The following is a 25888-nucleotide window of genomic DNA, read 5'->3' on the forward strand; positions in this document are numbered from 1 at the left end:
GCACGATACACAAAAGATTTATTCACATTTAAATGCTGAAGTGGTCAAACGATAGCCACTTGTGGTTTTCCAGCCAAATATAAAGAAATCACACTATCACGTTTGAATTTCATCACGAATAACTTTTTTTCTGGAAAATTCTCACCAAAATGCTTTTGTAGGCTTGTAAACAATATAATGAGCTGGAATAATTTTAAGCCCGGACGAGGGGCTTAAAAATGACAGCAGTCTGAAGTTGGTTGCATTTTTTTCATCTCACTCTGTATTTTAAAATTCCGTATAGTTTTTTAATTCATATATAACTATTTAAATAATATTATGGTTTTTATTAAAAATATTTTAGTGCCTTAATTTTTTTAATGCCTGGGCTGTTTAAAAATGAGGTCCAAAAATTTTTAATAATATTATTTTTTATAAGTCTCCTTAAAATTTTTCTGCAGTTACAGATTTTAAAAAAATATGACCAACAATAGTATATATTTTAAAAATATTTTTTAAGAACTATTAGTTCTATGATTTTAATTTTTTAAAAAGTACTTATGACGACTCTCTGGCTACCGTTGTGAATCTTTATTAAGGACTATGAACGCAGAAATACTGTTTTTTTTTTAATTTTTTTAAAGGCACAGCTATAATTTGATTTAAAAAATACCTTTAAAAATAATATTGAAGGGCCATAAGACTATTATCGTGACATTTTTAAAGTACCTTCAGGATTATAAACGTGAATTGTTGAAAAACAGTTTTGCGACGTAAGCCGGTCTGCAAAGGGTATTTTTAAAAATTTATTATTTTATGTTGTGCTGCTAACATCATTTTTTTCTTATTGTTATTATTTCTGTGGTGTCGGTTATAGAAAGGATGACAATCCTTATTTTTATTTTTTTTTTATTTTTACATGTAACCCATAATTTTTTGTTGTTTTTATTTTTTTCAGTCTTATTTGTTTTGTCAATGTCCACCACCGAATATTAATTATATGTTTTTTTTTTGTTTTTGCACATCAACACAACGTTATTGTTTTTTTGTTTTCTTACCCCCTCTATAGAGTGTGTTCCCAAACCGCATCATCAGCATCAAATAAAAATCTTCTCCCCCCTCAAAACAAAAAAAAAAAAAAATCCCATGAGCACAAAACCAAACGCTTATTTTGTTTGTCTAATTTAGTTTTCAATATGTTGCCTTCCCGCCCCGCCAAAAAATAATGAACCAGTTTTAATTAAATGTTTTAGAATAATTGAATGCTATTCGCTATTGCATAATTTAAAATAAACAATATTTAAATTTAAACAATATTAAAAATTTCAACTATGTGGGAAGATAAATAAAATAAATATATGGCAGCATGAGTGATGAACTATGGTCTGCCAGGAAGAGCACTTTTTTCTATTTTTAAATAACTATTTGGAATTAAAATTTCAGTACATAAATTATATTTTCAATACGTCTCTATTTTAACCGTACCGATGTACTCTGTGAAGGACCTTCACTCAGAATTTCTAAAACAAAACCTTTTTTTAAAAGAAGCATTTCTATTAATCTAGCCTTCTTCTAATAATTGTGGCTGTTCCATCAAAATAACTTCTTAAGATCTCTTTGGACCAAATCCGTTTTAGGACATTTGGAGTCCATCTAGCGATGTCTGTCCGCCGTTGTCCGTCTGTATGGCTGGCTGGTGCGCACGATAACTCTCGAAGGGAAAATCCGATTTCATCCAAACTTGGTACATCGTAATATTATTGTCGGAGATGGACAATATCGATCCACTACTTCTGGTAACTCCCACACAAAATGTCAACATTTTCAAAGAAAATAATTTACTGTACAGAAAGAGAAAAGATAATCTGATTTTGCTCCAACTTTGCGAATCCTAATATTTGCATCAGTGCTAGGTCAGATGCAGAAATAGACAATATCAGTCCACTCCATCAAGTCCACAAAATGTGACGTAATTGTCCGATTGTCTTCAAATCACACACATCACAATATTTTTATTAACTATATGGGACTGGCGTTAAAATGGTATATATGAGTCCACTCCTTCTGGTACCTCCCCCAAAAAGGCTCAAATTTGTGAATATACCCTGAAGCTCATAAAACACGAAATTAATATCCCATTCCATTCAAATTTCGAACATCTCAATATTTCCATCAACACAAGACCTGTTATAAAGCTGGTAGAGATCGGACCATTTCTTCTGGTACCTCCCCCACAAAGGGTCAAAGTTTTGAATAACCAAAACGTTTATAAAATCCGAAATAAGCTTCAGGTTCTCTTCATATTTCACACATGCCATTATTTCTACTAACACAAGATCTGCTGGGAAGATGGGATATATCGGCCCACTCCTTCTGGTACCTCCCCCACAAAGGGTCAAAATATTGAGCATCCATGAAACTCATAAAACGCGAAATTAACATCCGATTCCATTCATACTTTATACATCTCAATATTTCCATCAACACAAGATCTGTCATAAAGTTAGTAGAGATCGGGCCACTTCTTCTGGTACCTCCCCCACACAGGATTCAAGATTTAAAAAAAAACACGCTAAAAAAAAGCGAAATAAGCATCCAATTCTCTTAAAATTTCTCACATATAAATATTTTTGCTAACGCAAGATCTGTTGTGAGGATGATAAATATCTGACAGCCCTTTCTGGTACCTCACCCACAAAGGGTCACAATTTCCAATACTTATATCTGTCATAACTTACGAAACAAGTCGGCGATTCTTTACAACTTGTTATATCTAAATATTTGTAAATATGTAATCCATCGGAATTTATGATTTCGTATAAAATTGAATATAAATCTTCGATTTCCTTCAAATTTTTTTCTCTTAACCGGAAATCTGATTTGAATATGTAATTTATAGGGATTTATGATTTCGCATAAAATTGGATATTAGTGTTCGATTTCCTTCAAGTTTTGTCCAAACCAATATTTTTATCTGTTATAGATGAAGTATGAAAATGGAATAATTCGGTCCGCTATATCTGTTACTTCACGCATATTTCCACATTTTTCCAAAAATTTGCACATATCTCTTATAAAGTATAGGAAGTAGTCGATATAGTCCAAATCGGGCACGTTCTAATATTTTTATCAGTCTTAGGTCAGATGCGAATTGGTCAATATTGTCCAACTGCTTCGGAACCTCCCCCCAAAAAGGGTCAACAGTTTGAATAATCATAACTCAAGGCTGGGGGGGGGGTATACATCTGCCGACAAAACCTGACTGATACTATTTTACTTGTTTTGACTTCCTTTTGGCATTTTACCCCAATTCAGAAAAATAGAAAATATACCTTTCAAATCTCTTCCCCAAGGCAATTAATCTAAAACGTTTTAATACTGGTTTCATTATTTTTGGAGCATTACCTCAGATACATATTAGTATTGAAATATTGTGAAATTGTCCTTCGTTTTGTTTCTCTCTCTCACCACACCATGCGTATATATATGTAAATACAATTTTTTTGTTTTTAAATTACAAAAAATAAATGCACTCAAAATTAAAAAAAAAATAATTAAAAAAATAGAAAAAAATTGCACTAACACCAAGTCACAGTAACACAAATTAAAATCATTTAACAAAATTTTAAAAACACACACATTTTTATAAAATTGTAATAACGTATTTTTTCCAATCTTAATTTTCCCCAAAAAAATTGTTGCTATATAGGTGCTCGCAAAGCATCCGCTGGCGATGTCAGTGAACGTCGGGCTATGCGTGAACGCCTGAAGTGTAAATCATTCCGTTGGTATTTGGAAAATATCTATCCCGAGAGTTTAATGCCCCTGGACTATTACTATTTGGGCGAGGTGAGTGTGAAAATTCGAGATATTTTTATGTTTTTGTTAATCTATTTTTTTATTTCTTTGTTTTAGATCCGCAATGCCGAACTGGAAACCTGTTTGGATACCATGGGCCGTAAATATGGCGAAAAGATTGGCATGAGCTATTGCCACGGCCTGGGTGGCAATCAGGTGTTTGCCTATACCAAACGTCATCAAATTATGTCCGATGATTTGTGTTTGGATGCCGCCCAATCACTGGGTCCCGTGAATATGGTGCGCTGTCACAATATGGGCGGCAATCAGGAATGGGTGTACGATTCAGAGGTATGTAGTACAATCGGTCGATAAGGGAAATTTCTCTTAATAGTATTAAGAAGGGTTTATAAACGTTTTGATAAAACATGTGTCAAGTAATCGAGTTGAATTCCGTAGATACATATAAAATACAATGACGGTTTTAATACCCTCGGCCCTATGGCTAGAGAGGGTAAATATCATTTGAAACGCCAAAACGTAGCTCATGGTTTTAGACCCAAGATCTCTTTGGATCAAATCCGTTTCAGCACATTTGGGGTCGATCTAGTGATGTTCACCCATTCATTTGGCTGGATAACTCTCGAAGGAAGTATCCGATATGATCCAAACTTGGTACATCGTAATATTATTGTCAAACTTAGATCGAGTTCGGAGATGGGAAATATCCGTCCTCTCCTTCTGGTACCTCCCCCACAAAATAACAAAATTTTTCAAAGAAAATAATTTACTGCACAGAAAGAGAAAGGATAGTCCAATTTTGCCCCAACTTTGCAAATCCTAATATTTGCGTCAGTGCTAGGTCAAGTGCGAAAATGGACAATATCGGTTCTCTCCGTTAAGTGCTTTCCCCACAAATGTCAAAATTTTGAATAATTATAACTCTTATAAAATGCGAAGTAAGCATCCGATTGTCCTTAAATTACACACATCACAACATTATTATTAACCCATGGTCCGGTGTGAAGATAGGATATATCAGACCACCCCTTCTGTTACCTACCCCACAAAAGATTAAAATTTTGAATATCCATGAAGCTCCTAAAACGCGAAATAAACATCCGAGTCCATTCAGACTTGGCACATCTCAATATTTCTATCAACACAAGATCTGTTATAAAGATGGTAGAGATCGGAGCATTCCTACTGGTACCTCCCCCACAAAGAGTCAAAGTTTTGAATAACCTAATGATTATAAAATCCGAAATAAACATTCGATTAAATTCAGACTTGGCACAGCTCAATATTTCTATCAACACAAGATCTGTTATAAAGATGGTGGAGATCGGACAATCTCTTCTGGTACCTCCCCCACTAAGGGTCAAAGTTTTGAATAACCAAACCGATTATAAAATCCGAAATAAGCATCCGGTTCTCTTCGTATTTCACACATCCCATTATTTCTACTAACACAAGATATTCTGTGAAAATGGGATATATCGGCGCACTCTTTCTTAAACTTCCCCCACAAAGGGTTCCAATTTTTGAAAAGCAATACGCTCTTAAAGCGCTGAATGATTATCCAACACTCTTAAAATTTCACTCATCCAAACATTTTTGGTTACTCGAAATCTGTTGTGAAGATAATAGATTATCTGCCTACCCGTTCTGGTACCTCAACCATAAATAATACAGAGGGAGATTAAAAACTGCGACCAACTTCAGACTGCTGTCATTTCTAAGCCACTCATCCGACAGCTGTTAAAATTATTCCAGTGATTGCTCATTATATTGTTTACAAGCGTACAAAAGCATTTTGGTGAGAATTTTCCAGAAAAAAAATTATTCGTGATGGAATTCAAGCGTGATAGCTGGATTTTTTTATATTTGGCTGGAAAACCACAAGTAGCTATTGTTAGAGCACTTCAGCTTTAAATGTGAATAAATCCGTGATACTGGTAGTGTAGATCGACGTCAAGGAAGTGGACGGAAGAAAACAGCAACATCAGCAGAAATGGTTCGAAAAGTAAAGAAGCGACTTGATCGAAACCCGCGTCGCAGTGGCCGAAAAATGGCTCGTGAGCTAAACATATCGCAATATTCAATTCGGCAAATATTGAAAAATGGGCTCGGGGTGAATTGAAATTCCAAAAAGTGCAAGAACTTACACCGCAACAGAAAGAAAATAGACTCAAAAGAGCTAGAGTTGCTTCGCTTGGCCGGCCGAAAGTGGTGAACTGCCGAATTTGGTTTTTTTTCCGATGAGAAAACATTCGTTGTCCAGCAGTTTGTAAACATAAAACAAAATGATCGTGTTTACTTCCCAAAGAGGTCAGCTGAAATTGTGCACCTGCAAATTACACCTTCGGTTGGCCACCAGAACTCAATCGCCGGCCTTTTTGATGGTGTGGGCCGCCATAACAGCCAATGGTCTCTCTCCGCTCGTATTAATCTACAGTGGCATCAGAATAAATGCCGAAAATTATCGCGAAAATATTCTGGAGGTTGTATTAAAGCCTTGGGCACGCAAATATTTTGGCCGCAGACCTTGGACATTCCAACAGGTCTCAGCTCCATCGCACTCAGCACGCGCCACCCATGAATTGTTACTAACGAGGTTCCTCGCTTCATGGCCACAATGGCCACCAAAATCTCTGGATACCAATCCATTGGAATATTGTGTCTGGAGTATTTTGGAAAGCAAGGTTGGCACTAAAAAATACCAAATTGTCGATCACCTTCGCCGGGAATGGACCAAAATACCGCAGAGCAATATTCGGGCAGCTTGTGACGGTTTCATTGGACGGTTTCATTGGCCATAATTCGTGCAGAACGTGACCAATTCGAACAAATCTAAACTTATTCTAAAATGTGGTGCTAATTCCGAAATTTTTTGCCTTCGTTCAATAAAATTAAAAAAAAATGCAAAAATTATGGCGTTTGACTTTGTTGCAGTTTTTTAACTCACCCTGTATAACTCTTATAAAATGTGATATAAGTATCCGATTGTCTTCGAATTACACATATCACAATATTTTTGATAACGCAAGGTATTCTAATTATACAGATCACATTATTTTTGATAACGCAAGGTCTGTTGTGAAGATGGAATATATCGGTCCACTCCTTGGGGTACCTCCCCCACAAAGGTTCAATATTTTGAATATTCATAAAGCTCTTAAAAAACGAAATTAACATCCGATTCCATTTAGACTTGGCAAATCTCAATATTTCTATCAACAGAAGATCTTTTATAAAGATGGTAGAGATCGAATCTTTCCTTCTGGTATCTCCCCTACAAGGGGCCAACGTTTCGAATAACAAAAACGATTATAAAATCCAAAATAAGTATCCTGTTAACTTCAAATTTCGCACATTACATTATTTTTACTAACACAAAATCTGCTGTGAAGATGCAATATATTGGTCCACTCCTTTTGAATTTCAATGAAGCTCATAAAGATTTGGCACATCTGAATATTTACATCACCACAAGATCTGGTATAAAGATGGCACAGATCGGACCATTCTAACGAAACGCTCTAAGAAAGCAAAATTAGCATTCAACTCTCTTCAAATTTCCCACATCCAAAAATTTTTGCTAACGCAAAGTCTGTTGTAAAGATAACAAGTAAAAAAGCAAATTTCCAAAAAAAAATCCGTTAAAATTCTGTTAAAATCTTAAAAATACCGAATGCTTATACGACGACGTGGGCCTGCATAGGCAACTTTTGTCATAAGTTATTACAATATTTAAATGTGAAATCTGTTTATAATGTAGCTATAATCATAAAAATACCGAGTATGGGGAGTACCGTTATATGGGGGCTATACGAAGACGTGGACCTGCACAGACAATTTTCTGTCATAGGCTCTAGTATCTATTACGAACTTCACATGCGAAATTTGAAACAATCCCGGTAAATAATGTCGCTAAAGTCATCAAAATACCGAATATCGGGGGGTAAGGTATATGAGGGCTATACGAAGACGTGGACGTATATGGCCCATTTTTTATTTTATGCTGCAGTATCTTTTACGAACTTCAAATACCAAAATTTGGAACGATTCCACTAAATAATGTCGCTAAAATCATCAAAATACCGAATATCGGGGGTACCGTTATATGGGGCTATATGAAGACGTGCACCTACATGGCTCATTTTTGACTTAGTATGTAGTATCCATTACGAACTTCAAATACCAAATTTGAAACGATTCCGGTAAACAATGTCGCTAAAATCATCAAATTACCGAATATGGGGGGGGGGGGGTGTACCGTTATATGGAGGCTACACGAAGACGTGGACCTGCACGATTACAACAGACAGACGGACAGACTGACATGGCTAAATCGTCTTAGAATTTTTCGCTGATCAAGAATATATATACTTTGTTGGGTCTGACATGAGTATTTCGAGGAGTTACAAACGGAATGACAAAATTAATATACCCTTCATAGTATGATGGAGGGTATAATAATAGATATTTGAAAATCCGTTCTGGCACCTCAACCAAAAAGGGTTACAATTTTCAATTTATTAATAAAGATAATAACAAATATATTTTATTTTTTCTTTATAGGACAAATCAATACGACACACAAACACCGGCAATTGTCTACAAAGGCCATCGAGAGAGGATCCCACAACACCGTTACTGCGTCCGTGCAACTTTTCGCGGGGGCAACAGTGGCTGATGGAGTCGAAATTCAAATGGCAAGCTCATTAGTTGTAAACTTAGTTGTTGTTGGCTTATGTTTTTTTTTTATTAATTGTGTTTTAGTTAGTACATTCAATTATATAGAGATATAATGAAAAAAAAATATTATTTTTAATTGTAATTCGTAATTTTTTTATTATTATTTTATTTAATTTTTTAAAAATCAAAATATTTAATTTAAAAAAAAAATCTTTGACTCTTTGGCTTATTTATTTAAAAATTAACCATTATTTTTTTATGTAATGAAAAAAAAACACATAACACATTTGTTTTTTTTTTATGTAAATTAAATTAAGATATTTTAAATTTCTTTATTTAACAAAAAAATAAGAAAAAAAAACAACTACAACCATCATACAAGAAATAAACATATCCTAATTTTTAAATCTCTAAAAAAACGAAGAAGAAGAAAAATCATAGATTTTTGTATCATTTTTATTTGTAAAAGTAACGGAATTATTTAAGCTTTATTTGTAGAAGAATTTAGTTATATGAAAAAAAAACTAAACGAAAAAAAACTATTCCCATCCCAATTTAAAAATAAACAAAAAAATATATCACAATTTTTATACTTATATTGTATTGTATTGTATTTATAGAAAATAAATAAAAATTAAAAAATAAACAAAAAAACCACGTAAATATGAAACACAAATAAGTCATTGACATTCTGATTTTTAAGCATTCTCTTTTTACATTTATAAATGAAATTATTATAATAATAAATAATTAAATAATTAATAATAGGTATATACTATACATGCATAACATATACATACTACATACAACAACTAACTGTTAAGAAGATAATACAGTACAGCATACAAGAACATACAACTACAACTACATACAAAATATAAAACAAATGTGTCTTCCCTTGTATTAATTTTATTTTAATTAATTTTTACAACAAAACGTGTGAAGAGAAAAACGATATGAAATTTAAAACAAAAAAAACAAGAAAAATAAACACAACTGAGAAATAAGAAATCAATTCAAACTATGAAACTCATCTTTCTTTCATTTTAGTCTCTATACGTATACATACGATATTTTTAAATGAAAGTAAACCTTTGTATAAATCTTATTATTATTACTAACAAGTAATATTAATAATTATTATAAAGTACATAGAAAAAATAATAATGATAATAATAATAAATATTTTTTTTTTTCCTAAAGACAAAATAAATAATAAAATAAGAATGAAGCGAAAAATACATTAATTTCCCCTTTCTGTGTTTTAATGGTTCATGGGGTGGCAAAAAAAGAAGCAGTACAAACCGGTTGAGAGTTTCACAAAAAATCTGTAGAAATATAAATAATTTAAAAATCGAAATTGCGCAAATAAACCATGCTCTTACCAGTAAAGACAGCTCAAAAGTCGGGCGGACCAACTATTCGGGCGGACCGTAACAAAAAAAATTATAGCGGGAATTTATGTGAAGTAGATCATACCAACAACTACGAACCTTATTTGCCTATCATGACTTTAGAGTATTGTGCTTATCATGGCTTTAGAGTAGTCACAATTTGGGAACCATATCCAATTCTGAATCGATTTCCAACAAATTTGTACCTCAAGTACAAAATAACATTGCTGTATAGTGCATGATATAACTTAGAAATTATTTATTGGGGCAATAAATATATCTGACCAAGTTTAGGCAATTGGAAAATTTCGGTTGTATGTGAAACAAGTAAAAAAGCTGCGGCCGGGCCGAACTTTGAATGCCTCCACCATTTGAAACTAATTTGGCCATTTTCAAAAAATAAAATCCGTTAAAATTTCTGTTAGAGTCAATACGACGACGTGGACATGCATAGGCAACTTTTGTCATAAGCCATTACAATATTCAAATGCGAAACTTGAAAAAAATCGATGAATAACATAGGTTAAATCATAAAAATACCGAATGTCAGGAGGTACCTTTATATGAGGGCTATACGAAGATGTGGACCGGCACAGACAATTCTCTGCCATGTCGCTAAAATCATCAAAATACCGAATATCGGCAGATGCCGTTATATGGGGGCTATACGAAGGTGTGGACATACACGGACAATTTTCTATCATAGGCTGTAGTATACATTACGAACTTCAAATACCAAACTTGAAACATTTCCGGTGAATAATGTCGCCTAAATCACAGTAATACCGAAAATATGGTGGCTATACCAAAACATGGATCTATATGACCCATTTTCAATACTAACAGTCATGCAGACATAAAAAACGTAATGTAAAATGTAACTGCATGACAAACTTAATATACCCTCCATACTATGGTGGAGGGTATAAAAATCTATTCAAATTGCACTGATATATGGTGGACAATAACACTAAAATCGGATGAAGATGTATATCGAAGGTATATAAAAATCTGAACCGATCTCGATAAAATTTGGCAGATGTATTTTTGAGTTATATCTGATGTGGTGCGTATTTTTCGAATGTGAGGGATTTTAACACCAAATCGGATGAAACATATATATGGGAGCTAAAGGTATATCCCAACCGATTTTCATCAAATATTTGAAATACTTGTTTCTAGGATGGATTCAGTTGGAATTGCCAAAAATTCAGTACAAAAAACCTGAAATCATATAAAATTATATATGGGAGCTATATCCAAATCTGAACCGATCTTGACAAAATGTTAGGCACTTATTTATGAGCTGTATCTGATATCTGGTACCAAATATGGAGTGCATACTACGCATGTGAGGGTTTTAAACCCCAAATCGGATGAAACATATATATGGGAGCTATAGCCATATCTGAACCGATTTTCATCAAATTTGAAGTACTTGTTTTCAGGATGAATTCACTGGAATTGCCAAAATTTATTCCATTTTTATATGATATTGGCCATTGGGGGCACAATTAACGAGAAATCGGTTGAAGTTATATATGGAAGCTATATTTAAATTTGAACCGATTCTCACCAATTTCAATAGGGTTTGACTTTGAGCCAAACAAATATTGTCTGGAAAATTTTATCTCAATCGAATAATAAATGCGACCTGTATTTTGTTCACAAAAATACATGGACAGAGGACGGTTCTATCTCGCTTCCTTCTCCATGTTGCGAACAAATGCACAAAGACATAATATCCTTAACACTATGTGGTGTAGGGTATAAAAAGGGACGGTCATTTCCGATGTCCAATATCCCCAACACTTTAAAATAAACATGGATATTTAAGTACAATTTTGGGGGTTCAGAAGCATTTTGAGGCTTGTTAAATTTAATCTATGGAGAAGCGTGCCTTATGGAGACACTTGCTGCCGATTTGTCCTCAATTTCCAACAGACCCGGACATACACTTTAAGCAGAACACATTACACATTGTTGTGCTAAATGTCATCCTGATGTGAATAGTCATCCTGATGTAGATAATCAAATAGAAGATTTAACATAAGCTTAGATAAGCCTTGGATGATAGTAGGGTTATAAAGTTTTGTTGGCTACCTGTATCGACGAAGTCAGGTGGTTGAAGTCCAGCCGGTTCTTCGAAATGATTTTCAGATATTGTTACAGCATTCCCAAAATATAGGTTCCATATTGTAAAAAGTAGCTTCCTTATATGTTGTCGTTTATTTAAAAAATATTAAATTTAAGTAAACTTTGGATTGCCAAGCCGGTGTTGGGCATACCTCGGAAAAGAAAATCTCAGGCCCCGACAGAAGACCGGATTCACGAAGCCGGAGTTGGACATACAACAGATAAGAACATCTCAAGCCCTTTGTTTTAAAACTTTGGAACCCTATATTTCGGGAAGTACGGATCCACCTCCTGAAAATGTTATGTTTTCAGGGTGTAAAAATCTACCTGTAGTGACATTTTGAAGATTTTATTTCGATTATTTCAGAAATAGCCAATTAAAAAAGGGATATTTTTGGAACTCGGGAAGTATTGATTTCCCCCCAAAAAAATTATGTCACTGTGATTAGGATAACAAGACCTACCTTCCTTAAAATCTCGGACTATTCCGCCAGCTGAAGCTAAACTCAATTTGTTCCATATCTTAAATATTTTAAATATTAGAAGTGTCTGGTTTACTGCAGTAATTATCCTCAAACGCTTATTCTCTTTTTGCAAGAAAGCTTTTGAAAAGCAGACAGAATTCCTGCAAAAAATTGCAAAGCAATCAGCTGTTTTGTCAAAACAAAACAACTTGTTCGCAATAAAATGCATTGAAGCACACAAAAATTAAAAATCACAGCATAAAGAAGTAGAAGCGTTACAAGTGATTGCACGAATTTTGTCCAGCAAGAATTTGCAAACTCTTAGTAAAAGAACTGTTAAAACTGTCTCTCTCGAATCGCTCTTTTTGCAGAACTTTTGCATTAGCAGATGACTTCCAGTAACAATTTGCAACAATTAAACAAAAGTATTATGGATTCATAACGACATATAATAATTATCGGCATATATGTTAATATCCATTAAAGGAAATTTCGGAACCAACAAGTTCAACACTTGGTAAAAAATTGTATCTACTATGTGAGGAAAATGTGCTTTAAACTTCGCGATGAAATGCTATTCTTTCCAAATTTTTATTTTTGGGGTTTTTATGTCAAACTGTATACCAGCAGATAGGTTCCATTGCGCTTCCCGTCTTAGCATGAAGAGTGTAAACTTATGGCTCCGATCATGAAAGGTACTATTATTTCGAACATTTCATTTGGACAATTTCTTTCATGTATTCTTGTTTGAAATTCAATATTTCCATTGAAATTTGGAGCACACATTTCATTCATTCCACAATAATAATTTCATTTCATTTCATTTATTTATTTATATGTTCAATTGTTGTTTTATACAAAACTTATTTTTGTTTTATTCACACATTTTATTTTGGCTTCCCCGTTGCATTTACGAAAACATTCGTAAACAACAACAAAAAAATCCAAAACTGCACAGATCGTGGCAAAAACCGCACACAGAAAATTAGACAAAAACTAATTTTGTTGTTATTTTGTTATTTAGTGTAAATTTAACGCCTACAAAACTAAGAAACACCAAACCGAGATCAACAGCTTATTGTTCCTTGGTTTCACGGAGACGACGGACAGCAGAGCGTACGGAAGCAGCGGCTGTGGTAGAGTAAACCCAGGCACCACCGGCAACAACACGCTTGCAGCGCTTGCAGGACCAGATGCCAACGCAAGCACGCTTCATGGAATCCTGGAAAAAAAGATAAATCCCATTAGCCATACAACATTCAAAGAATGACATTTTCCAACTATGTACTTACCTTGCCGCAGAACGAGCAGGTATATTTGCTGTGCTGGGTGATTTCCATTTTCTTGACCATCTTACGTAGGGAAGCACCATAACGGGTACCATATTTACCTACGATTCCAACCTTCTTGGTGCGTTTGGCCTACAACAGAGGATAAGAGAAGTTAATATCTTCAACAACACAGTATCATTTCACAATTTGTCTTTGCACTGTTGTTCTATTTCTTCACAATTTGTTGATTCAAAAGTTTGTTATTTTAAGAAAATTATTTGGCATGCTGTTTATAGTAGACATTCTTTTGCACTTTCTCACATTTTTATTTTATTTAATTCCGAGATTTTCATAATTTTTAAAGATTTTTTATTTCGTACCATTTTTTAGTTGTTGATCTGTCAAAAATTCAACCGGAAAGAAAAGGCTGTTCGTATGAAGTTGGTTGCATTGCATTGTTATTGTCATTTATGATGCACACTATTGGTCGACAGATGGCGCACCACATGGTTAACAAGTAACCACTTGCCCTGAGAACGTTCTCAACATTATATAGCTATGAAAAGAGTTGTTAAATATATTTAATATTAAACAAAATTATGTTTATAAACTACACGTAATGACAGTTATTTAGCCGATGAAATACAACTCTGGTATTAATTCTTCCACCGACTACATCGGTACAAAAGAAACATTTAAGTGTTTTAAGGTGAGGAATTATAAAGGTGTAAGTACATAAGAAGCTTGAAGTCATGGCTAGGCATATTTTGTGACATTTCATAAAGGAATTACAAAGCCACACTAAAATCCTGCCGTCTTTTTCCATTATAATTTGACATAAGTATGCCTAGCCTTGAATGACTTCAAGCTTGTTATGTACTTGCACCTTAAGAAGCCATGACGTTTTGATAATTTAAGTCCTGCATCTAATAAGACGCGTTCAAATCCATGCAAAACAAGTAAAGTAGTATCCGTCTTTATAACAGATATGGTGTTGATGGAAATATTAAGATACACCAAGTCATAATGAAATCGCAGATTAATTTCGTGTTTTCGTGATCCTTTGTGGGAAGGTACTAGAAGCAGTGGACCGATATATCCCATTTTCACACCAGACCTTGGGATAATAAAAATATCGTGATGTGTGTAATTTGAAGAGAACCTGATGCTTATTTCGGATTTTTGATCGTTTTGGTTATTCAAAATTTTGACGCTTTGTGGTAGAGGTACTAGAAGGAGTGGACGGATATATCCCATCTTAATAGCAGATCTTGTGTTAGTAGAAATAATGGAACGCGTATAATATGGATAGAATCGGATGCTTATTTGGAATTTTATGATCGTTTTGTTTATTCAAAACTTCGACCTTTTGTGGGGGAGGTACCAGAAGAAATTATCCGATCTCTACCTTTTTTAATACAGATCTTGCGTTGATGGAATGAAATCGGAGATTAATTTCGCGTTTTATGAGCTTGATGAATATTCAAAATTTTTACCCTTTGTAGGGGAGGTACCAGAAGGAGTGCACCCATATATTTCATCTTCACATCAGAACTTGGGTTAATAAAAAAGATTGTGATGGGTGTTATTTGAAGATAATCGAACACTTACATCACATTTTATAAGAGATATAATTATTCAAAATGTTGACCATTTGTGGGGTAGGTACCACAAGAAGTGAACCGATATTGTGCATTTTCGCACCTGACCTAGCACTGATACAAATATTTGGTCTGTTCTAGAACTGCAAGAATGTACAAGTTTTTACTATGATAACCGATTTTCCCTTTATGATATCGAAAAAAATTGCAAAACTAGGAGATTCTTGCAGGTTCTGGAACAACGTTGGAGCAAAATCGCTAATTCCTTTCTTTTTTTGTGCAGTAAATTATTTTCTTGAAAATGTTGACATTTTGTGGGGGAGGTACCAGAAGGAGTGGACCGATATTGCCTATTTTCGATCTCAATATAAGTTTGACAATAATATTAGGATGTACGAAGTTTGAATCAAATCGAATACTCCCTTCAAGAGTTATTGTGCGCACCAGCCAGTCAGACAGACAGACGTACAAACATCGCTAGATCGACTCCAAATGTCCTGAAACGGATTTGTTCCATAGAGATTTGACGGTATGAAATGATATATACTCTCTGTAGTCATATGACGATTTATGTGTCCCATAACATCATTTTTTCATCTATCGAACTGATGTAACAAGTAAAAAAGCACCCAATACCCTCCACCATTTCGAAGAAAATTGAAAAATTAAAAAAAAAAATCCGAAAACTACCACTTAGATGAAAACCATTATATGGGAAGACGTGGACCTGCATACAAATTTTTTTGTCATAGGATGTAGTACCCATTGGTATCTTCAAGTACGAAATTTGAAACGATGCCGTTGAATAATGTTGCTGAAATCATCAAAATACCGAATATCGGGAGGTACCGTTATATGGGGGCTATGCGAAGTCTTGAAACTACATACAAAAAATTATCTCAAAGGCTGTAGTACCCGTTACGAACTTCAAATACGAAAATTTAAATAATTCCGGTAAATAATGTCGCCAAAATCATGAAAAAACCGAATGTTGGTAGGAACCGTTATATGGGGGCTATACGAAAACGTGGACCGAGATGGCCCATTTACGAACTTAACCTACCTACTGGTAAAATAGGCATGTATGCAAAATTTTAGCCTTCTATCTCAATTCGTCCGGAAGATAGCATGATTACAACAGATAGACGGACATCGCTAGATCATCTTAGAATTTTTCGCTGAACCAGAATATATATACTTTATAGGGTCTATTATGAATATTTCGAGGAGTTACAAACAGAATGACAAAGTTAATATACCCTCCCAAGAATGGTGGAGGGTATAATAACCGACCATAAGGCTGCAAATACATAAAAAGCTTGAAGTCCTGGCTAGGCATATTAATGCCAAATTATAATGAAAAACGACGGCAGGATTTTAGTGCGGCTCTGTAATTCCTTTGTGAAATGTCACAAAATAGGCCGTGCCATGACTTCAAGCTTCTTATGTACTTAGCCCTTAATAATCTTTCCGTAAACTTTTCGTCTCCAATCACTTATCAGTCGTCGCCATAGGGTGTGAACCCCCTTTAAGAACCACATATTATCTAGTGTGACCTATATATGAATAAAACAGCTGTTGTCATAATCTACCACACACGCACACACACATACTAAGAAATTTTTATCATTTGTTTGCTGGCATAAAGTTATTGACTTTTTAATAGGTTTTTTTTTGTTAATGTTTTTGTTTTGTTTTATCTGAGAACTAGGCACAAATCGCGTAAACGACGTCTTCATCAAACCACAACAGAAGACCAGACCACAAGAATTGTTCACCACCATTGCCGTCGTTGCGGAAAGAGTAGAGTAACAAAGAAGTAAAAGCAGCAGTTATAGCCGTATAGAGTTTATTATTTAAATAATTATTTTTGGCAACTGATAAAAAAAAGTGAAGGTAACCAGCAACAACAACGTCGTCCATTCGTCCATTGAAGCGCTGCAAGCAGGCATAATGTCAGGGCGGTTTGAAAATCTACAATAAAAACAATTGGAAGACAAATTTCTACGAACAAAATAAAAATTCAGGTTGTGGAAGAAAGGCGTCAACTCTTCCTGAAACAACAGAGCTTTTTTGGGTTTGGAATAAGTGCAAATATATCCGAAAACAAGCAGCGATAAACGCAATTTATAGATTTGCGAAGGAAATCGTCGAAAGTTTGTCAAAAAAATCTCAAGAAGGGTTAGTACGTGTGAATTTGTTTTATTAATTAAATTAGTTGACCTGTGTGTGGATAAATTCTTTCGTCACAAATAAAACAACAAATAAATAAAAAACGAGAGTCCAAGTTTGTCCCACACAGACATACCTAGCTGCCCGCCCGATCACCTTAAAACATATGTTAGTTTTTTTCGCATTATCTTTCAGGGCACTATGTGTGAATGGCGTTGCAATGCCTTGGTCAAAGACAACTCTAAGTATAATCCCGATACATTGGATTTAAACACCGATGAGGAAGCGGCCCGTTATTGGTTTCCCTGTTTCCAGGATATGATCAAAAAATTCTCCCGTCAAGCTGAGAACTCGCAAAAATCCGACGACGACACAGCTGGGCAGAGAGCTCAACAATTCCTTGAAACTTCTTTGAGAAAATTGGAGGAATATCGCTGCCAAACCAAAGAAAATGCCGAAAATAACAAAACCCTGGGTATTAGAGAACTCTTGGAATTGAATGACAAACATTTGCGTTTATATGGGTTTCCGGATCCCTGGTTGGACCAAAAGAAGTCGGAAAATGAGGCTGCCTTAGAATTGTTTGCAAAACGCATACATGAAATCGATGACATCTCCGATTACCGCCAGCGTTGGACAGAATTGGTAAAGGGTGTACTGGCTGGCAATATGTTCGACTGGGGTGCCCAGGCTGTAACCAATATTATTTTAAATGACAAAACATTTGGTTTACATGCGGCCTTGGAACGTATACAAAAAAGGCCCTGGCTCATGGATGATTTGGATAATTGGCTGGATAGGTTGAGCAATGGTGGCGAAGTGCATAAATGTGCTGCCATTTTTGTTGACAATTGCGGTGTGGATGTGGTCCTGGGAATTTTACCTTTTGCCCGTGAACTTTTGAGGAGAGGCACACGGGTAATACTGTGTGCCAATAATGAGCCCTCCCTCAATGATGTTACCATTTCGGAGTTATCCAGTATATTGGACACCTGCAGTTGCCATTGTGCCATTATCAAAGAAGCGCGAACGAGTAAACGTCTCACCATACAAGGAAACGGTCAAAAGGGACCGTGTCTGGATATGCGTACATTGCCCCAGGAATTGTGTAATGCCTTAAATGAGACTGATCTCCTTGTCATTGAGGGCATGGGCCGGGCCCTTCACACTAATCTTTATGCTAGTTTTAATTGTGAAACTCTTAAATTGGCTGTTGTTAAGAACAAATGGTTGGCCCAACGTTTGGGTGGCGATACCTTCTCTGTCATATGTCGTTATGAGCCGTTGTTAAGCTGAGAGATTAGCTGGCGTTATCCATACAATATTATTCTCATGAAATTATCGGTTGTCTTATATATATTGGGCCTGAACTGTGTTGTTCTGTAGTATGTAGGGCGTTTTTTTTTTTTTTTTTTTTGTTATGTGTTTTTATTCTTCGACTAAAATGATTTTTTTTTTATTATCTGGACAACATAGTTTATGATATAAAAAAAGATATAGCTTAAGTATTCTCCATTCTTTTTTCACAAAAATTAAATTATTGTGTTTTTTGTTCGTATTTTCGCTTGAAATTGTTTCTTTAATTTCTCTCTCACACACAACAACATTATGAAAATCATATAATAACAACAAAAATAAAAACAAGTATTTAAATGCAGAAAATTGTATCAAATTTGTTTTCATTTTTGTTTGGTGCAAAGGCAAATATCCAATAGTTAATACTTTTTGCATATTCATTTTGGCGTTCATGCTCCCATACAGGGTGAGGTAAAAAAACCTGCAACAAAGTCAAACGCCATAATTTTTACATTTTTTTTTTAAATTGTATTGAATAAAAGCAAAAATTTTCGGAAATAGCATCAAATTTTAGAATAAGTTTAGATTTGTTCGAATTAGTCACCTTTGCCACGAATTATGGCCTTCAAACGGCCAATGAAACCGTCACACGCTGCCCGAATGTCGCTCTGCGATATTTTGGCCCATTCCCGACGAAAAGCTTGCTTGAGGTGATCGACACTTTGGTATTTTTTAGTGCCAACATTGCTTGCATTACAATCGTCTAACGGATTAATATCCGGAGAAGCGAGAAACCTAATTTTGTAACCACTTTTGGGTGGCGCGGGCTGAGTGCGATGGTGCTGAGTCCTGTTGGAATGTCCAAGGTCTGTGGCCAAAATGTTAGCGTGCCCAAGGCTTTAATACACCCTCCAGTATATGATCGCAATAATATTCGGCATATATTCTAATGCCACGGTCGATTAATACGAGCGGAGAGCGACCATCGGTTGTTATGGTGACCCACACCATCACCATTAACGCTGCTTGAGTTCTGGTGGCCAACCGAAGGTGCACATTTTCGAATGGAATATTGGGTTATTTTCAGCTCACGAGCCATTTTTCGGCCAAATTGTTGGACAATTAATGTTTTCTCATCGGAGAAAACCAGTTCGGCAGTTCACTACTTTCGGCCAAGCGAAGAAACCCTTAGGCTCTTTTGAGTCTTTCTTTCCTTTGCGGTATTAGTTCTTACACTTTTTGGAATTTCAATGGCTTTACCCCGAGCTAATTTTTTCAATGTTTGCCGATCGGAATATTGCGTTATTTTCAGCTCACGAGCCATTTTTCGGCCAAATTGTTGGACAACGAATGTTTTCTCATCGGAAAAAACAAATTCGGCATTTCACCACTTTTTGAGTCTTTCGTTCTGTTTGATTCCTTCTTTCTTTGCGGTGTAAGTTCTTGCACTTTTTGGAATTTCAATGGTTTTACCCCGAGCTCATTTTTCAATATTTCCCGAATGGAATATTGCGATATGTTCAGCCCACGAGCCATTTTTCAACCACTGCGACGCGGGTTTCGATCAAGTCGTTTCTTTACTTTTCGAACCATTTCTGCTGATACTGCTGTTTTCTTCCGTCCACTTCCTTGACGTCGAGCTACGCTACCAGTATCACGGTAACGAGCGATGATACGAGATACAAATGATTTATTTTCATTTAAATGCTGGAGTGCTCTAACGATAGCCACTTGTGGTTTTGCAGCCAAATATAAAGAAATCACACTATCACGCTTGAATTCCATCACGAATAACTTTTTTTCTGGCAAATTCTCACCAAAATGCTTTTGTACGCTTGTAAAGAAAATAATGAGCTGTCATTGGAAAAATTTTAACATCTGTCGGACAAGTGGCTTAGAAATGGCAGCTGTTTTTTCATCTCACCCTGTATATACGCCTGGTTTATTAACCTATTAATATAAACTATTCAATGACAAATTTGTGCTACTTATTTCAAGGTAAAAAAAAACAAACTTGTTCTGTTTTAATGTGCAAGAATTTGCGAATTAAACAAGGAAAAGAATTTGTTTTTGTTAAACACACACGCAGAGTAAAATAGATCTTAAAGTTAAACTAGTTCTGATTTTAGTTTTAATTATTAAAATAGAATGTAAATTGATTGGTGTTAATTTGCATAGATTCTTAATATTCATATTAGTGGAATATTGATTTTTCAAATCTATTTTATTTAATCGATGAATAAATGAAAATAAAATTCCCAGACTGTTTGCAGTAGAATGAATATTGATCAAAGACGAGATATTTTGCCTTCCATTTTGTAGCAAACTTTGCAATTATCTTTATTGGCCCGAACCAAATCTCATATGACTGAACTATATTTCTTTGGCTATATTATCAAACAATTTTTTACTTCCCCATTAATATACACGTATTTACGTTTTCTTATCAGTCATTGTCAACATTCACTTACAACAATAACTATCGTAAATTCCATTTGCATGTTATGGCCGTTAATTAATATGCAAGTATATTTTTAATGTGTTAACAACAAATGTGTGTGTGTGTGTTCGATATGAGACTACTGAACCGCACAAATTATACCTAAAGTCATTTAAAAACAATATTCTCATTCAAACTAATCTATCAAAAAGATTAGCACCATTTTCAAACATGAAAACAGCTCAATAAAAGAAAGAAAGCAAGCAAAGCGTTGCAGGCACTTAGATGAATTTAACTTCCTTAAAAATTTAAAAATTTAATACTTAAAAAAAAAACAATATAAAAAGGATCAGTCGGTTTTGCCGACAAATATATACCCTTAGCCAATGTTCCACAATTTAAATATATTTTGACTTCTGTTATGATAATTAAAATGTTTGACTTTCTATGGAATAGGCAAAAAAACTGCAAAACCCACTTCAGACTGATGTCATTTCTAAGCCACTCGTCCGACAGCTATTAAAATTATTCCAGTGACAGTTCATTACATTGTTTACAAGCCTACAAAAGCATTTTGGTGAGAATTTTCCACAAAAAAAGTTATTCCTGATGGAATTCAAGCGCGATAGTGAGATTTCTTTAAGTTTGACTGGAAAACCACAAGTGGTTATCGTTAGAGCACTCAAGCAGTGAAATGTGAATAAATCTCTTGTGTCTCGTACCATCGCTCGTTACCGGGATACATGGTAGCGTAGCCCGACGTCAAGGAAGTGGACGGAAGAAAATGGAAGTGGACCAGCAGAAATAGTTGGAAAAGTAAAGAAGCGACACGTCGCAATGGCCGAAAAATGGCTCGTGACCTTAACATATCGCAATATTCCATTCGGCAAATAATGAAAATTGAGATCTGGGTTAAGCCATTTTAATTCCAAAAAGTGCAACAACAGAAAGAACAAGTAAAAAGCTGTAAGTTCGGCCGGGCCGAACTTTTAATACCCTCCACCATTTGATACAAATTTGGCAATTTCCAAAAAATAAAATCCGTTAAAAATTCTGTTAAAATCTTAAGAGTACCGAGTGCTTATACGACGACGTGGGCCTGCGTAAGCAACTTTTGTCATAAGTTATTACAATATTTAAATGCGAAACTTGAAGAAAAATCTGTTTATAATGTAGCTAAAATCATTAAAATACCGAATATGGAGGGTACTGTTATATGGGGGCTATACGAAGACGTGGACCTGCACAGACAATTTTCTGGCGATGTACGGTATATGGGGGCCATATGAAGACGTGGACCTATATGGCCCATTTTCTGTTTTATGCTGCAGTATCTATTACGAACTTTAAATACCAAATTTGGAACGATTTCGCTAAATAATGTCGCTAAAATCATCAAAATACCGAATATCGAGGGATACCGTTATATTGGGGCTATATGAACACGTGGACCTACATGGCTCATTTTTTGACATAGGATGTAGTACCCATTACGAATTTCAAAAACCAAATTTGAAACGATTCCGGTAAACAATGTCGCTAAAATCATCAAAATATAGAATATCGGGGGGTACCGTTATATGGGGGCTACACGAAGACGTGGACCTGCACAGATAATTTTCTATCTTAGGCTGTAGTATTCATTACAAACTTCAAATGCCAAATTTTAAACAATTCCGGCGAATAATGTCGCTTAAATCATCAAAATACTGAATATCGGGAGGTACAGTTATATGGGGGCTATATACAAACGGAATGACAAAATTAATATACCCTCCATAGTATGGTGGAGGGTATAAAAAAACAGACTCAAAAGAGCTAAAGAGTTGCTTCGCTTGGCCGAATATGGTGAACTGCCGAATTTGGTTTTCTCCGATGAGAAAACATTCGTTGTCCAGGAGTTTGTAAACAAACAAAATGATCGTGTTTACTTGCCAAAAAGGTCAGCTGAAAAAGTGCACCTTCGGTTGGCCACCAGAACTCAAGCCGGCCATGGTGATGGTGTGGGCCGCTATGGCAGCCGATGGTCGCTCTCCGCTCGTATTAATTGACCGTGGCATTAGAATAAATGCCAAATATTATCGCGAAAATATTCTGGAGGGTGTATTAAAGCCTTGGGCACGCAAACATTTTGGCCACAGACCTTGGACAAACCAACAGGACTCAGCATCATCGCACTCAGCACGCACCACCCAAGACTGTTTACAAAATGAGGTTCCTCGCTTCATTTCCAGTGCACAATGGCCACCAAAATCTCCGGATACCAATCCGTTGGACTATTGTGTTTAGAGTATTTTGGAAAGCAATGTTGGCACTCACGCAAGCGCTTCGCCGGGAATGGGCCAAAATACCGCAGAGCAACATTCGGGCAGCGTGTGACGATTTCATTGGCTGTTTGAAGGCCATAATTCGTGGCAAAGGTGACCAATTCGAACAAATCTAAACTTATTCTAAAATTTGGCGCTATTTTCGACAGTTTTTGCTTTCCTTCAATAAAATTAAAAAAGGTAAAAATTATGGTGTTTGATTTCGTTGCAGTTTTGTATCTCACCCTGTAGACCCTTTTCATTCTGAAGATAATCGCTTTTGAGTGAAAAATTCTTCGGCAATAATGCTTGGGCATGTGCTTAATAATAGCCTGTTTTTCTACGAACAGATTCCGAAATTCAAAATGTTGATAGGAACAACTGGGAGTTTTGTAATATGGCATTAAGTATATGGTTACTACTATCGAAAATTTCAATATAATCAAATATTCAAATCAAAGATATAGATTTGTATATTAAAAAATTAGTAAATATTTTTATTTATTAAAAAATCCATAATACTAATGAAAATTAAAAGTAAAAGAAAATAGTTTAAAGAAGGGCATTATAGGCTTTCATATCGTCACAATTTGTACTTAAATGTATTTAAAAAAATATATTTTTTAAAAAATCTGAAAAGGAAAACGATTATTAAAAGGACACAGCAAACATATATTGTCTATAGTTAATAACTTACATGTTAATAGATCACAATTTTATTCTCTACCAGCACCACCGATGTGTGTTAGAATGGTTGGATATGTTTTTAATGTGTCAAACTTTTGACCCGAAGTACCAAAGGAGATGGGTGGTGAAGTGTTTTCTTTATTGTATTTAACCGCAACATTATTTGCTTTAAAATTTACATAGTTTTGTTTACTATGAAGCTTTGGGTCCTGTTGATCTTTTGTCAGTTGTTTTAATTGTAGAAATTTTGCAATAAAGAAAGACATGATGATGAATCTTTGACGATGATGACTGCAAGAAGTGGTTACTGGAAGTGATGAAGTCTGTCTTTACCACATCCTTATTTATGTGATACTAAAGGTTCTTATACAGGTAGTTTTAGAACATTTCTTTACCTAGTACCAAACCATATTAACATCTGCTAGTGTGCTTAAGTTTTTAATTATGGAAAATTTGTGTATTATTTATACCTGCTAATTAGACTTTCTTAGTATTTGGTTTAAAAATCATCAAAATTCAAAAGGGTTTTCCAATACCACTTATATGACGTATTCAAAAGTGGAGTAAATCACAGTTTATCACTAAGTAATTCTTTCTTGGAAACAAATATGTTCGATTTAAGGTTTATGATTAAACTCGTAAATTTAAGGTGGCTAAATTTCAACTCAAAAAATCTTAAGAAAACCTTTTGAAAAATTACCATTTTGGTAAACACTAGGACACCGCATGGTAGATGAATACATGTAGTCGCATCGACACAGCTGCTGGGACAATGAACTGTCAAACCAATTTTGAAAGTGAAATTTTTAAATGAAAATTTATTCAAAATTGTAAAAATTGTTTAAAAATGCATATCATAACAACTAACAAAAATAACTTATTTTTGAAAACACATTTCAAAAATTTTGACATACCAATGTTTCCAAGCGTTGATGCATCTACCTATATTTTTCTACCATGGATACACCCAAAGCATTACACATTTTACGATGATACGTTTTTCATTCGACGCATGTAACATTAAATTGATATGTCGGCATGTCGCATAGCAGCTATATTTTTCAATAAGAATGAAATATATTGTTTGCCTGCCGATCCAATGATTATTCAAGCTGTTGACACTTTATGGGGGAGGTTCCGAAGCAGTTGGCCAATATTGACCAATTCGTAGACTGATATAAATATTACAACGTGCCAGATTTGGACTATATCGACTACTTCCTATACTTTATATGAGATATTTGCAAATTTTTGGAAAATGTGGAAATATGCGTGCGTATTCCATTTTCATACTTCATCTAATACAGGTAAAAATATTGGCATGAGCAAAAATTTGAACGAAATCGAACTTTTATATCCAATTTCATGCGAAATCATATAATCCAATAAATTGCATATTCATATCAGATTTCTTTTTAAGATAAATATTTAGATGTAGCAAGTTGTAAAGAATCGCCAACTTGTTTCGCAAGTTATGACAGATATAAGTATTGGAAATTGTGACCCTTTGTGGGTGATATATCAAAAGGCGTTGGCAGATGTATATCATCTTCACAGCAGATCTTGTGTTAGCAAAAATGTTTGTTTGTAAAAAATTTGAAGAGAATTGGATGTTTATTTCGCTTTCTTTGAACGTTTTGTTT

General features: G+C 34.8%; 3 protein-coding genes and 1 long non-coding RNA gene across 7 annotated transcripts in view; 2 read left to right on the plus strand and 2 right to left on the minus strand.

The window, feature by feature from the left end:
• LOC101898882 (polypeptide N-acetylgalactosaminyltransferase 5) overlaps positions 1–9719 on the plus strand; it is a 166070-nt gene extending 156351 nt beyond the window's left edge. For all 4 annotated transcript variants that reach the window (XM_059125570.1, XM_059125571.1, XM_059125572.1 and 1 more), the window contains 3 exons: positions 3689–3828; positions 3895–4128; positions 8362–9719. In XM_059125570.1, coding sequence (XP_058981553.1) covers positions 3689–3828; positions 3895–4128; positions 8362–8508 — 521 coding nt within the window. In that variant the 3' untranslated portion in view covers positions 8509–9719. The remainder of the gene's footprint in view (positions 1–3688; positions 3829–3894; positions 4129–8361) is intronic.
• Positions 9720–13316: 3597 nt separating this feature from the next.
• On the minus strand, positions 13317–14221 carry LOC101899304 (large ribosomal subunit protein eL43). The gene is made up of 3 exons (XM_005184390.3): positions 14124–14221; positions 13765–13893; positions 13317–13694 (listed from the first exon to the last, which is right to left on the minus strand). The coding sequence occupies exons 1-3, from the start codon at positions 14124–14126 to the stop codon at positions 13548–13550; spliced, it is 279 nt and encodes a 92-aa protein (XP_005184447.1). The 5' UTR covers positions 14127–14221; the 3' UTR covers positions 13317–13547.
• A 2711-nt stretch (positions 14222–16932) lies between these two features.
• Positions 16933–19178, plus strand: LOC101899480 (4'-phosphopantetheine phosphatase). The gene is made up of 2 exons (XM_005184391.4): positions 16933–17525; positions 17712–19178. The coding sequence occupies exon 2, from the start codon at positions 17718–17720 to the stop codon at positions 18810–18812; it is 1095 nt and encodes a 364-aa protein (XP_005184448.1). The 5' UTR covers positions 16933–17525; positions 17712–17717; the 3' UTR covers positions 18813–19178.
• Positions 19179–24026: 4848 nt separating this feature from the next.
• LOC131803853 (uncharacterized) lies at positions 24027–24830 on the minus strand. The gene is made up of 2 exons (XR_009342801.1): positions 24256–24830; positions 24027–24190 (listed from the first exon to the last, which is right to left on the minus strand). It is a non-coding gene; the product is annotated as an uncharacterized LOC131803853 (long non-coding RNA).
• Between the last annotated feature and the right edge of the window lie 1058 nt (positions 24831–25888).

The sequence above is a fragment of the Musca domestica genome, unplaced genomic scaffold, assembly GCF_030504385.1.
Source record: "Musca domestica strain aabys unplaced genomic scaffold, Musca_domestica.polishedcontigs.V.1.1 34, whole genome shotgun sequence".
Lineage (NCBI taxonomy): Eukaryota > Metazoa > Arthropoda > Insecta > Diptera > Muscidae > Musca > Musca domestica.

Excerpts from the sequence above, each read along its gene's own strand:
- LOC101899304 (XM_005184390.3), bottom strand. Across the intron at positions 13,695-13,764 it reads CCTGCTCGTTCTGCGGCAAG|GATTCCATGAAGCGTGCTTG; the intron begins GTAAGTACATAG and ends CTTTTTTTCCAG.
- LOC101899480 (XM_005184391.4), top strand. The coding sequence starts at position 17,718 with ATGTGTGAATGGCGTTGCAATGCCTTGGTCAAAGACAACTCTAAGTAT.